Raw genomic sequence first — 13,309 nt, 5'->3', positions numbered from 1 at the left:
CAAAATTCACCTACAAAAACTAACCTAAACTAAATTTTCACTAGATTATTTCCTGATAAAACAGTCCAAAGATGAATATTCTAGATAACATGCTTGATGTGTGCTAATTTAGGATGGACAGAAAGCGAACTTTTCCCAGACAGACAAGAAGTTTGAATTAGCACAGACAAATACTTTTCACAGGGCATGGAGTAAACAGGTCATGGCAATCACCCAAAAATGCAAAAGCCCGATTTGAGCTGAAAAAAAACAATGTTGCGGAGTCAGATTTGAATGAATTTAGCAACAAGGAGGTTTGAACAGCAGCATTGCACGTAGCAAGTTTGCTTGTACTATACAACAAAGTGTACGCATACGTTCTCTCAGAGAGACTGTTGGCTGCCCGCAGGAAGCCGTGATTCTTAGAGAAACTTACCATCTTCTTGGTTCTTGCTCTTGTTCCCAGTGAGGAGCTGCGAGGAGCAGAAAACCTGTCTCGGCTCTGACATTCCCCTCTGTCTGGTCTTTGGAGAACTTGGTCGTTCAGGGCTTGATTTAACGTGGACTTTGAAGCAGCACCCCACTGCAAGAACATCACAACAACAATTTAGACTGGGTCTCTCTCTGTCTGACTGAGCTGACGAGGACAGGATGGACTCAACGGTGGCCAGGGGAAAAGAAAACAAGAGGCTGAGGTCAGCGGCTGGGGAAGTGAAATCTCCACTCTCAATTCAGCTTGACAGAGGCGCACAAAGGAGCCTGTATGTGTGGATCTTCTTTGGAGAGGACAGAGATTATGACCTTGTCAAATATCCCAGTAAAGATGTCTTGTCTTGCCCAGTCGCTTGCCATTAGTTAAAGCAAGTAACAGTGAATGCCTGGGATGGTTATGCAGATGCCTCGGAGGCATGTAAGCCTCTCTCAGCCATTTCTAATGGACCAAATCATACAAACTCCCTGCCCATACAACAGCTCCTCTGTGCGGTACATACATATGAAGCTGCAAAGAGCACTTCTGTTCCCGAATGCTAAACTCTAGTGGGATATTTCATGAAACATGCCACCATCAGAAGGGCCCTTTTTTAGGAACAAAGTTGCATGGTTCCAGTCGCAACGTCAAAAGCACAATAGCTGCCTGTTCCTGCAGCAGCGTTCTGACTGAGCTAAAGCACTGTAGACTCCAGTATCACATCTAAGAGCTGCAGACCTACAGCATAAAACAGACTAAGAGGCACAGAAATGCTTAAAGATGGTCTGACAAAGCCCATATTGTCACAGAAGATCAACAAGATCTCACAGATCAACAAACTACATCTCCTTTCAGTTTCTGGGTTTATGGTTTTCCACTGTTAAATCTGAGAGAGCTTGTTTAAATCTGAATCTAATGTGCAACACTTTAAAAAATGAAGCAGGATATAAAATTCTGACCACCTGTTGCTCACAGGTTGGAATAATCCATTGGGATTTTCTCTCTACAGAGCAAACTAAATTGATTTAGGGATGTTTAAAAAAGCATGACCAAGTATGCAGCATACGCTTGACAGGAATGTGCACACTACCAACCGTGACAGTGCACATACCATCAGGGAGGGAAGGTGGAAGCTGTGCAGGCCACATGCTGCTTTATAGCACAAAGTACATTCTGTTATATCTGTCCTAGTATCAAAATATGTGACCAAATGCTGCAGTTATGAAACTAGGTTGTGATAAAACTCTCACCTGTTTCCTGCGGGTGGTGCAAGGAGTGTTGGATGGGGACGAACTCGCACTTAAAGCCTCTTCTATGTCCAGATGAAGCTGGTCCAGTTTCCTCATCAGCTGGATCATTGATTCCGACCAGGGAGACTTGAACTGTGGAGACTCCTGTGGGTAATTAGGGAAGCATTCAGATAAGATGGGAAAAGCTGTTCCTGTTATGGTATATAACAGAGTTAAAGTCTGAGCCAATAACGGGGCATTAATACACTTTTTGCTCTTGTACGGTCTCAATTTTGTTGTTGGTTTGTTTGCAAAATTTGTATATGTTGAACACAACTGTTTGGATAAGAAGGTGCTAGCCGACACGTGTTTTTCATAGTCTCTTGCCAACTGTAATAAATGCCTTTCACTTTTAAAAGTCAAGTTGACAGTCTGGATCTGGATTTTTATGCCGTTCTTTTTTGGGTTGTAATTCTTCCACACAACTTTATATTACCGTCCATGAGCACTGGCTGTTGTAGTGGAACCAGCAGCGTTATTCTGACTTTTTCTCTTCACAGTTGTCTTGTTTAATCTCTTTCTTTCTCCTTCTTTTGATTCCTAAAATTGGATTCTTATACATGATATTCATATTTTATTTTAATATATTTTTTGTTCCATCCAGACAGTTAATATTTGAATTAACTTCTGCATTTTGAGTGTTGCAAGCTGCACCAGCAACAATAATAAAAAAATTAAACAACTCTTTCATAAAGTTACATCAGCTCAAATGGCAATGCCCAGGGCTAAAAATGAAGCCAACATGGAAGTGCCAAAAACTATCTGTCCACTTTGGGTAGGCTGCAAAAGCATGTCAATCCTTATAGAAATATTCAACTTTACAGCAAAAAAAGAAGAAAAAAAATTCATTCGCGTTCTGGTACAAAAATGTTTTCCGTCTCTATAGATAATTCTCCCACTTATTACAACTGTATGCATGATGAATGTTTATATGGTTTCACCATTTTCTTTGTATCAATATGCATAATTAAGGCCGCGGTCACTTTGAGTGACATATGGGTGCCGTCACAGTTTATGACTGAGAAACGTGTGTGTGGCCCACCGTAGGTACATTCAAGTTCCGCCTCATTTTTGGATTAGCCGGTAATTAGGACAAGTCAGGCTCTGTCAAGATGGCAACAGCTGGAGGTGAACACTGAGCTTCAAAACTGCTCTCCAGGAAACCTATGGATCACACAGGGTTCACCCATCTTTTTCTACAGTCTATGTATCAAAACTCTATACTGACTATGCAACCACACTTTGTGATGTCGGCAGCACTCACTCAAAATTGCATGGTATCGTAATTAACTAAAAATGTAAAGCTAGTTTTATTCCGGTTTTCAAACCTAAAGGGAAAGCAATAGAAATGTGGTCTATTAGTTAGTCTAGTAATTGCTTTTATCCTTGACATGCAAACTGTTACGTAAGAGCATCTGTGAATTTACCACACTGCCCTAAACTCAGAAAGAGTTACAGACAAACCCAAAAAAGTATCTTGTAAATTGCAGATGCTACATCAGTAGACTGCTTTGCTGCCACACATGGAAATGTGATCTCCTCAACTGTGTTTCGGGGTTAAAGAGCAAAGGAGGAGTGTTCCAGACATGTGTGCCATACAGAGCATGATGGAATACCCTGCACCGGCTTTCACTGCTCCCCAGACACATGGTGTATATAAATAGACCATCCTTGCACAGACAGGAGATGTGTCTGAGGATCTGGACGTCCAGCCTCATAAATCAGCTGGATGCACCTCAGTCATCAAGGCATAAATTATGATTGCTGTTCTGTAATCTGAGCAGAATGTCAGGCTGACAGAGAAGAGATATCAGTGTGTGTGTGCTTCTTGACCAGTTCTGGAGAAGATCAAATGTTACACAATCTCCAACAGCACCACGGTGGACCCTTTTCAAGAATCCCAGTATGAAATCCCAAAACCATGTTTTCTTCTGGAGAATTTCTCTTGTAAATTGAAGAGACTGACTTTCTCAGTTCATCAGTAAGTTTTTAGAACAAGACTTTGAAGGTTATCAACCAGGAGATGCAACTACAATCTTTGCAGGGAATGAGTCAGATGACATAAATCTACAATATTTGTTTTTCTTCAGTAATCCTAATCCAATCAACGACAACCCTCGAGTAAATTATCTAAATATTCAAAAGTGTAAGTATAGCCTGACATGACAGAGCTGCAATCTTCAGTGAAATGCTCAGTCTGACTTGTATTTACCAAAGCCACTGCGATACTATTCAAGATCTAAGAAGACTCCAAGATTGCATTTAAGTGATGCTTCGTCATCCCATTTCCATTCAGACGTTGTTTTTTGGTTCAAAAACAACTGACGGATAATAACAGCATGCCAATCCTAATTCCAAGCTTCAAAATGTCTCCTAAGAATCACATAACAGAAAGCAAAGTGCATGTGTTTCTTTTGTCGATTGTATTTTATAGTTTTTCTCAGTCACTTTGGTATATTTCTCATATCAGAATTGAAATTCTCAAAACTGCTTGTTCAATCTTCACATCATTATGTCACTTGTGCACATCAAAAAAGCAGTTTCTCATTTCTTTGAACAAGTTGCAGATGCTTTGGTACATCCATGCAAATGATTCCAGACAATTCTCTGCTGTTTCCTACATTATCAACTGATTTTGTCATGTTGATCAAAATGTATTACAACATTTAGGCATCAGCTCATCGCATAAGTCTTTACATGCAAAATGGTTGAACAAGTTGTCATAATATGTCAAGGATATTTCTACACACTTCCATTAGACTTTTTTTCTAAATCTGTCCTGAATTGGTAAACTGCTCCCAAGTGAATCTTGACTTTCTCTTACAAAGGGAAAAGTGTGAAGGGTTAGGATTTTCTGAAATCGCTCAAAGGTGCATATCAAGAACCATCACCTGGCAAGTATATATATAGCTGGAGCACAACACAATGTTACAATGTCTGACAATGGAAGGACAAGGAATTGGACATGGTCAACAGCCAGAGAGAAGAAGAAGAGGAAGAGGAGTGAGGCTGGGTGGTGGAGGAGTTGGGAGGCAAAACTGAGGAAGAGATACATTTCTACTTTTTTTCTTTTCTTTGTGTTATGCATTGCTGTCTTTTCCTTTCTGTATCGTAATGACGTGGTCTGTTAACAAATTGCAATACAAACAGTAAAAGTGTAAATGTGAATCTTGTCCAGTCTCTTGCAATCAATCCTCCACATACACTAAGGTGTAACTTACAGTTTACAATAATTGTCATCAAAACTTTATCTATAGTTTACATCAGAGCATCCCTCCAGAGAACACTGTTAGAACGACAACATGACTAAGCGATTTGACTGTCTTATCCATACAATGACACAAGGACTTGTCATTCTGATGCCACTGACATGTTCATTGACACAGATATTTACTATTAAGAGATGAACTAATGATTTTGAACAAGAGACTGGCTTCTGCAGGTAATCCATGGTGTTTTGCTATTTGTACGAATTGTTTTGAGAAATGCACTTACTGTTTTGCAAATGTCGAGGATGATTCGAGTAATGTACCAAAGCAACTGAGAAAAACTGTAATGTCAACTGACTCCAGCTTAACTTAGAAATGACGCATACACAGTTAAATTCAGCTGATCATCAACAGCTCCATATATTGAAACCATGTCCTAGAAATAAAATTAAATCTCTGACTAGACCTACTGTCTGCCACATTCTCCAAAACATTAAAAACCTCTAAATGGACAATCATTTCATTGATGTGACTTGTCACTGAATGTTCTGATGGGAAAACCCCCAGGACGTCTTGGACAGGGTGTGGTTCTAGTCAAAGGGGCTTCAATAGACTTGTTTTCAGTTTGAAAACAAATATGATGCTTGTTTTAGCATTTCCAGTCAGTCTCTGTGGTTGAACTAAAAATATCTCAAAAAAAAAAGAAGAAAGAAATGAAAGTCCAAATGAGGACATGACATCTTTGTGACCAGTTCTGTGAGTCATTTTGCAATCCATAGACTGTTTATTTTCAGTGAAAGAAATACTATTCAGTTGAAGAAATTAAAACTATCTTTGGTTACATACGTCTCTGTAAACACTTAAAAATTTGGCATCGAAGTATGTTCGTGACACGATTATAAACAGCTTCCTGCAAGCTGCAAATTATCTTCCACGAAGAATAATATTACAAATTAAAGCACTGACAAACTCATATTGTGTAACATTCTCCCTAAATTGAGAGGAAATAAGGGACCAGACAGCAGACACCATTCAGCCTGCTGACCACCCAGGGTCAGCTGACTGACCCAGCACTGGAAGAAAGTGCTTTTTTCCACTCAATTCCAGAGGAATGATCAAAATCTGTCCAATCTCCTACCAACCACTGAGGCCTAAGTGATCATCCCAGGTCAGCAAAAGGAAAAAATAAAACTTTCCTTCTCTGCTATGTCTGTATTTCAGGCACGGTGCCCACCAGGGAATAAATGTTTGACACTGGATCAGTATGTTTAGATATCTCAATCCTCTGTGTCCGCTTCACAAATAAGAGGAATTCTCATATTTATTGTAAGCATCTACTCCAGAAAACAACACAGACATCACAAACAGCCTATAACAAGTGAGACAAGAATAATGTAGACAAATCCTTTATTAAACTTCCCTAAGCTTTATAATATGATACTATTTCAAATAAATACACACTGATTATCAGTAAATCAGTGCGCCCTTTCAAGATATGCTGTAGATGTGCACCTTTAAAAGAAATAAAGACTGAAATTAAAGCCTCATTCACAACAAATGCCTCATTCACAAACTGCAATTTTATGAAGTTCCTGTAACTCACAAAAACATCTGAATGATGTTATAAGAATATTTTTAACTTACCCATTTCATTCCTGGTAAGTAGTGAAAAAAGGATTGTAATTTGATTGGTAATTTAACAGAAACTCTAAAAATATACAAATTGACTGAGAAAAGGAACATACTGTATAAGAGAAGTGACTGTAGTTCCTAATTATGATTCCACAATTGAGCCAAAACATTTGGTGAAATAAGTGTGACACCAAGTTAAAAGGAATTTGACCTGACATTTGCCCAACTGAAACTAAGACAGAGACCGAGCAAACCATAAAAATCAGTCTAGGAAGCTTTTTATTCACTTAAAGAAATGGAATTAAGCCTAAGTGATGGTAAATGCCAAGGCTTATAAAATGTTGTTGAGCAAGAAATTTACTTCTGTGTTTGTATCTGCCTATTTGAACTTTGTAGATTGAAAGCAAAAGCTGAAATACACTTTAAAAAAAAACCCTTTTTTTCAGCCCAATGATTGAAAACGGATAATAAAAGGAAGCTGAAGATCTTGCGTGCTGGACTGCTAATTAACCCAAAGTGCGAAACAAACACAAATGCAAGAAACAGATGCCCCATTCTGGCACATGCTGAAGCCAGATCTGGAACACACTCACACTGTCTCTTTTCAGTGACATCCCCACAAGGTGCTGCCCAGGAATGTGGCCACTTCTACTTTAGAATTAGACAAATTCCTGAGGAGGCTTGACGCTCAAGTGAGACACTACCCCTGATTCATCTCTCAGCGCCTTTCCCCTCGATCCGGCCCTGGCAATTGTGTGGAGCCACCACTCCATGGCAACTGAGCTGGTATGAGTCAATCCCTTAGATAAATGCATTAATGTTATCTTCTGGGGACAGCAAAATGTGAGCCGACTATAACTTTATCAGCGCAAATTGGCCACATTGTGAACCCCAACATAGCGGCTTTGACATGGAAATGAGGAGTTAAGTGTGTGAGCTCTGGGCTCGGTGCCTAGTCTACGCCACCCACAGAGAGTGCCAGAGATCACCATGGAGGTATCCAAATGTAGCAGTCGGTCATGCGAAAGGGCAACGGCTACCTGGCTACTTGGAGGAATAAATTACATTCTTAATATCCTGCCATGCAAAACACCATGTGAGTGCAGCCATATCTGTAGAGGAGGAGAGGGAGGTGAGGACATGTGTGTTTTTAGGGGCAGTTAGTCACAGATGACCAAAATGAGCTTAAATGAAAGAGGAGTCATGGAGCGGAAACTTTATGCAGATGGTGCCCTCATATGGTAAATGTTAACCACTGCATCCTCCACTTCAAGATTTAAAATCATCAGTAAAACGTCTGCATGCAGAACTAAAATGAATAGTCAGCTGGAAAATCTGTAATCAGACATATGCTATAGATATGATCAAATATTTATTACTTTTCTATACCAGTAATGTCTGTTCATCCTTCTTGGACAGTTTGAAGCAGTTTTTATGAATAATGCAAGATCGTATTAATTTATTATGATCATACCCTCAGTTTTTGACTGTGACACTTGACCTCTAACATATTTCACTTTCAAAAACTCACACAAGAAACCAGTAATCCTACAAAATTAGTTGACTTTTTGTTCTTCTTCTCTTTCCTCACAGTGATGCTCACATCACAGCCCACCACACGATAAGAGAGTCTGTGGTGTGACAGCACTAGAAGCATTTACTGCTGTCCTTTGATAATATTTACAACAGACTTCACGGATTCCCTGCATTCTTCCGCTCTTCTCCAAAACAACCCATTCAGAGCTGAGTGTCATTCTGCACATAAAGCTGGCATGACCTCCACATCTTGCCCAACCGACACACAGAGAGGCTTATGTCCACCAGCCGTTTACTCTGCCCTGTTTAGATGTGCGCTTTTATCCACAGACTGTTTAGAAAAGCATGGCAGCTATGTGCAATTGGATACGTTCCCTCCAGCTGTAACGGAACACATATTTAGTGGATTAGGAGATATTTATGAAAGCCCAGATGAGGGTTTAAAAGGGGCAATAAAAAGGCAGGGATGAAGGGTTACAGAGTCAGGGTAGAGGTTATGTGAAAAGGAGACTCAAATGAGCCTTGAAGAATAGGGAGTATGAAAGTTTAGTAATGGGGGGTTAAGTTAAGAGCTAATATGATCAACCGTGGGCTCTGTCAAAACACTGCTGCCTGCTGAGGGAGTGGAAAGAAAGCAGGAGCTGTTTGCATTCCTTCTGGATCTGCGTTTCACCAGTACAAAAGTCAGTGTACTCCTACACACTTATACCAACTGTGGCTTATCTCACAGTGAAATGATAGCAACGTAGCAAATATGGTATGTTAGAGTATGACTGTTTCTTGTACAGACCAATGATAGTACTAAACTTAAATAATGTCACTTCAATTAATATCCTTCCACTACATTTTGATTTTAAGTTTTAAAATTCTTTATTTTATTTTCTCTATAAGGCCCATGTGATTATGTGACGCCATTCACCTGTTTAGAATGAGTGGAACACTATTATGCATATTGTAAATTCACATTGTAAAAACATGTAAAATTCACACATTTTATGAACACAACGTTTTCCAACACGTTCAGTGAGTTTTGAGATATTTTAGATGTGCTTTTTCAACGGGATATAAATGTTTCCAAGGACATTTAGACTTTTCAAGTATTTTTAAAGGCATTATAAAGGTTTCTTTGCCTCATGCAACACACAATATTAAATACCATGACACCATTTAATGATGGATGTACTATTTTGTGCATATTCATGGTGTAGAATATATAGATTTTAAAAGATTTTTCTTTTTATCCCATTTTCAGGGTGCCTCTCTGACATCTGAAACAGACAAAAAGGCACTTTAGGCGAACTGACTCAGTTATATTTTGTTCTGTTCATCAGTCAGGTGTTCTTGTCACCTAAACTCCAAAAATCTCTTTTAATTTCTTGACACGAGTTAATCAGTTGACTAATATTACAGTTCAAGGGCAGCACCGGAGTGATTTTAAACTAATATCATCATACCTCCTTACTGCTGGTTTCCTGTTCTTCCTCATTACCACAACAGCTCTGTGAATGATCGGTTTCCACTTGTGTGCTCACACAGCTTTTCCTCTTCTGTTTGTCTTTGCTTGTGCTCCTCAGTCTGTGATTGATGAGCAGATCTCTACTGTGAGGCAGCTCTAGGAACACATCATCATCATCATCATCATCACCGTCATGGTGACCAAAATCCTCCTCTTCTTTCTCCTCCTCCTGTGATGATTCTCCATCGTCGGAGCTCTCGTTGACAAAGTTGCTGGCTGTGGAGGGGCAGGTGCAGTCTGAGAAGGTGATGGAGCTCTGCTTGTACTCCACGATGTGTGGTAGATCCAGAACTCTCCGCTCTGAATCAGGAACACTTTCAGAGAACACAAGCGTAGAGGTGGAGTCCAGATTGAGGATGGAGCCATTTGAGATGGACTGTAAGTTCTTGAAGTCTGCTTTCACACATTCACAGTTTAAATCCAGCATCTGATCAGGATGATTCTCAACCACCTGATCCAGCTGGACTTCTGCTGTAGGAGCAGGAAAGTTACCACAGCAGTCCTGAGCTGACCTCGATGATATGAGCACAGCTTTTGCCTCAAGAAGATGAGCTGTGCCCAGTGTTGCTTGTTCAGGCTCCTGAAAGCACACACTCTCAAATTCAGTGTTGTCATAATCAACACAAACAAAGCTGTTCCTAAGCCGGGGTATATCCTCATCTGGCTCTAACATGGAGCTTTGGTTTTCAGGTGGGAGGTAATCATCACCTCTGTGGTCGAGTGAGTTGTTAGCTGGGATAGCAGCACTTTCTACAGATGACTCTAGTGTTGAAACTTTGTGCGATCCTACAACCACATTCACCACAGGTGGAATCTCCATTTTTGTTTTCATCTAAAGTTTCTCATAATTCAGTACATAAATCCACAGATACTTGAGTTTGATATATCGAAGAGCCATTTTTTATCCAGTGTGCTCAGTCAATCCATGGAGCAGATAACCTGAAATAAACAGAAATAATCTGTATTAATTGGTTTGTAACACATCTGAAAGGCACAGAGAGAAGATTATTGTTTCCACAGATCAGAGGTAAAACAAGGTGATGAATCCTTCTAGGAGTGTTTCCTGTGTCCTGTGACTATCAAAGCCTCAGTACACATGTATAATGTAAAGCTCGTAAATCCAACTGTAAACAGCTCAGAGTAAGTGTCATCCAGCCAAAACTCTGCAGTGAAACTTAACTCAACATCTGGCTCAGGCTGGGCTGTTCAAGTCTGGATCTGTTTCACACACGATAGCGGTGACATCACTGTGCACAGGAATCTGACTGCTCTTCCCCAGTTGTTGATTTACTACACGCTACACCATTCATCAGGGCAGAAGATGTCCCTGGTCGACTGTGGTTAACATCCCGCTCACCCCTTCATTAAGCCCCTCTTTAAAACACACCTTGGACAGATAGGAGACATCCGAAGCACACGTGGAAAAACAAACAATTGCACTGTTGTGTCTCTCGAGAAGTTTATCATCATGTTCAACCACAAAGACTTCCCTCTGAGGATGATTTCAGATGGGATAACAGCACAACTGAACCGGGAAACTTACACAATAACTTGTGGCAGACCTGCTGTCTCCAGTCAGCATGTTCTTTACTTCAGGTTTTATTAACGAAACACTTGATTGTATAGATGGAAGCCCAGAGATTTTAGCTATAAATGATCAGTTTATGTCAGTGTATTTACCTGAAATGTGCTACAGGGCAACAGGAAGTTCATGTGTGTAATTTTGTACACATGGGTCTCTACTGTTTGTGTGAGAAAGCTGCAGTTGGCAGCGTCTTTAGCATTTCCTTGAGATACTTGACACGCAAACACTCACACACAAACACGTTCTTTTGCTTTAGAACACAAACAGATAACAAATCTCCATCAATTACAAAAATCTAACTATGAAGATACTTTTAATGAATCTTCATAGTGGATTCATGTATTAGTAGATCCATACAGCAATATTGCATAATAAGTAAACAAAATGCTGTATAGTGTCCCCAGTGAAATCTGCGTACTGAATGTGAAGAGTACAGGCGATTAGGGTTCCTTCCAAGAAGCCCCTCTTTTAATAAACACTATGCAAAGAAGGTCTCATTATTCTTGGATGAATGCTGGATAGATTCAAATGGAGGGAAGAAGTCAGAGTGAAAATGAACTGGGTGTGTTGACTGGCAAGGCCAGACCACAACTTATTTAACAAAGTGAAAAAAAAAGAAGACATCAAGTGTTGGAGAATTTTCAACAGAAAGGTCCTGAACAAGTCTCCTCATGCAGAAACTATCTATAAAGTATAAAGCACAAAGTCAGCCAAGCATGGTTAGCCGACGGAGAAAGTGAGAGCTGTCATTTTCTTTAATCCATCATAACAAGATGTAGTAGAAGTAATTCATCACTGCAAACAGAAAAAAACACTTACCTGCTGAGAGGAAAAAGAGTTGTGCTGCCCGAACAGTGCCAGTTAGATGATGGCAAAACAGTTACAGTGAGGCTGGTTCCCGTAGGAGCAGAGACAGAGCTGGACAACCCCTCACTGAGCCACACTTATGTTCCCATAGGCCTATTCTGGCAAGCCTGCCATCACCCCCTCCCTGCTCATGTGTTTCCCCGGGGGGCTGCAGGGCCGATCAGCTAGCAGTGACTCAACCATTCAGAATATGCGTAAGAGCAGGGGGAGAATGTGTACTTGTCGAGAGATGGAAAGGGGGAGGAGAAAGGAGCCGGGGGCGGGTGAGGGGAGTGGAGGCAGCAGCGGTGGTTGGCACTGTAAAAGAACAAGGTGAAATGGGTTTCCAGAGCTTGCAAAGAGGGAATGACTGACTTCACCGGACTGAACTATGTACAGGAGGAAGATGAACTGCAGACGTGACCTGTCGCTTCAAAACAACACACTGAGGAATGCTTTCAAGTCAAAGGGGGGAACTGTGATGCACCCAGATTTACTGAAAGATCCTGCATAGATTAAGATGACAGCTTGGTGGGAGAATTTGATGTTGAACTGAAAACAAAAGCAAATTTCCCTTAAGTTTTTATTTGACACTATAAATAAACTCCCAGCTAGGAATCGCTATCACACAGCAAACCAAGTCACATCTGATTGACTTTAGTGATATGTTGTAAGTGTTTAAATGTGGCAGTTAAACGTCTTCCTTCTTCTCGCTCTAATCCTGCTTTCATCCTTTAAAATCCCTGTAGTCTTCACATATTGTCTATTTATAGTTTAAACAAGTTATTCCCAGGAATCACAATTCAAATGTAAATGACTACCTTAGAAATTCCATCCATGGTATTTCTCAATCTCCTGGGAATCAGTGAATGCAGGCAGAGTCAAGTAAATGCATGAAAGTGAGAAATAAGCATGGAGAGTGAGGGTGAATATTAGACCGGTAAGGTTTAGGATGAGGTTGGGGTCAGGTTAAGCACCATGAGGCACAACGGTGACCTGTTAACGCTCTAAGGTCAGGTTCAGGCTAAGTAAGACATACATATTGACATAGAAAGTGTCCATTTTGCACAAAATCTTCTTAGAAAACCAGGAATCTAACACTGACATGAAAAGTTCACATCTGAGTGTTGGCTGATATTTTTGGCTATAGGCTTTTTGTTTGTGCTGCTTCTGGACTGGATCTCGAAGAATTTTCTGACTAAATCATTCGTTACTTCATAAATTGGTGTTGGAATGTTCATTGATTGA

At 40.3% G+C, this 13,309-nt stretch overlaps 1 protein-coding gene across 1 annotated transcript in view; it reads right to left on the bottom strand.

The window, feature by feature from the left end:
• Positions 1 to 12,237, bottom strand: part of stard13b (StAR-related lipid transfer (START) domain containing 13b) — a 61,199-nt gene extending 48,962 nt beyond the window's left edge. The window contains exons 1-4 of the mRNA XM_035944777.2: positions 12,035 to 12,237; positions 9,569 to 10,569; positions 1,699 to 1,842; positions 416 to 562 (exon numbers count right to left, since the gene is read on the bottom strand). Of these exons, the coding sequence (XP_035800670.2) occupies positions 416 to 562; positions 1,699 to 1,842; positions 9,569 to 10,462 (1,185 nt within the window). The 5' untranslated portion in view covers positions 10,463 to 10,569; positions 12,035 to 12,237. The remainder of the gene's footprint in view (positions 1 to 415; positions 563 to 1,698; positions 1,843 to 9,568; positions 10,570 to 12,034) is intronic.
• Between the last annotated feature and the right edge of the window lie 1,072 nt (positions 12,238 to 13,309).

The sequence above is a fragment of the Amphiprion ocellaris genome, chromosome 7 (genome assembly GCF_022539595.1).
Source record: "Amphiprion ocellaris isolate individual 3 ecotype Okinawa chromosome 7, ASM2253959v1, whole genome shotgun sequence".
Lineage (NCBI taxonomy): Eukaryota > Metazoa > Chordata > Actinopteri > Pomacentridae > Amphiprion > Amphiprion ocellaris.
Note: the sequence above shows the minus strand (reverse complement) of the source record. Positions and strands in the feature narration are given on the sequence as shown.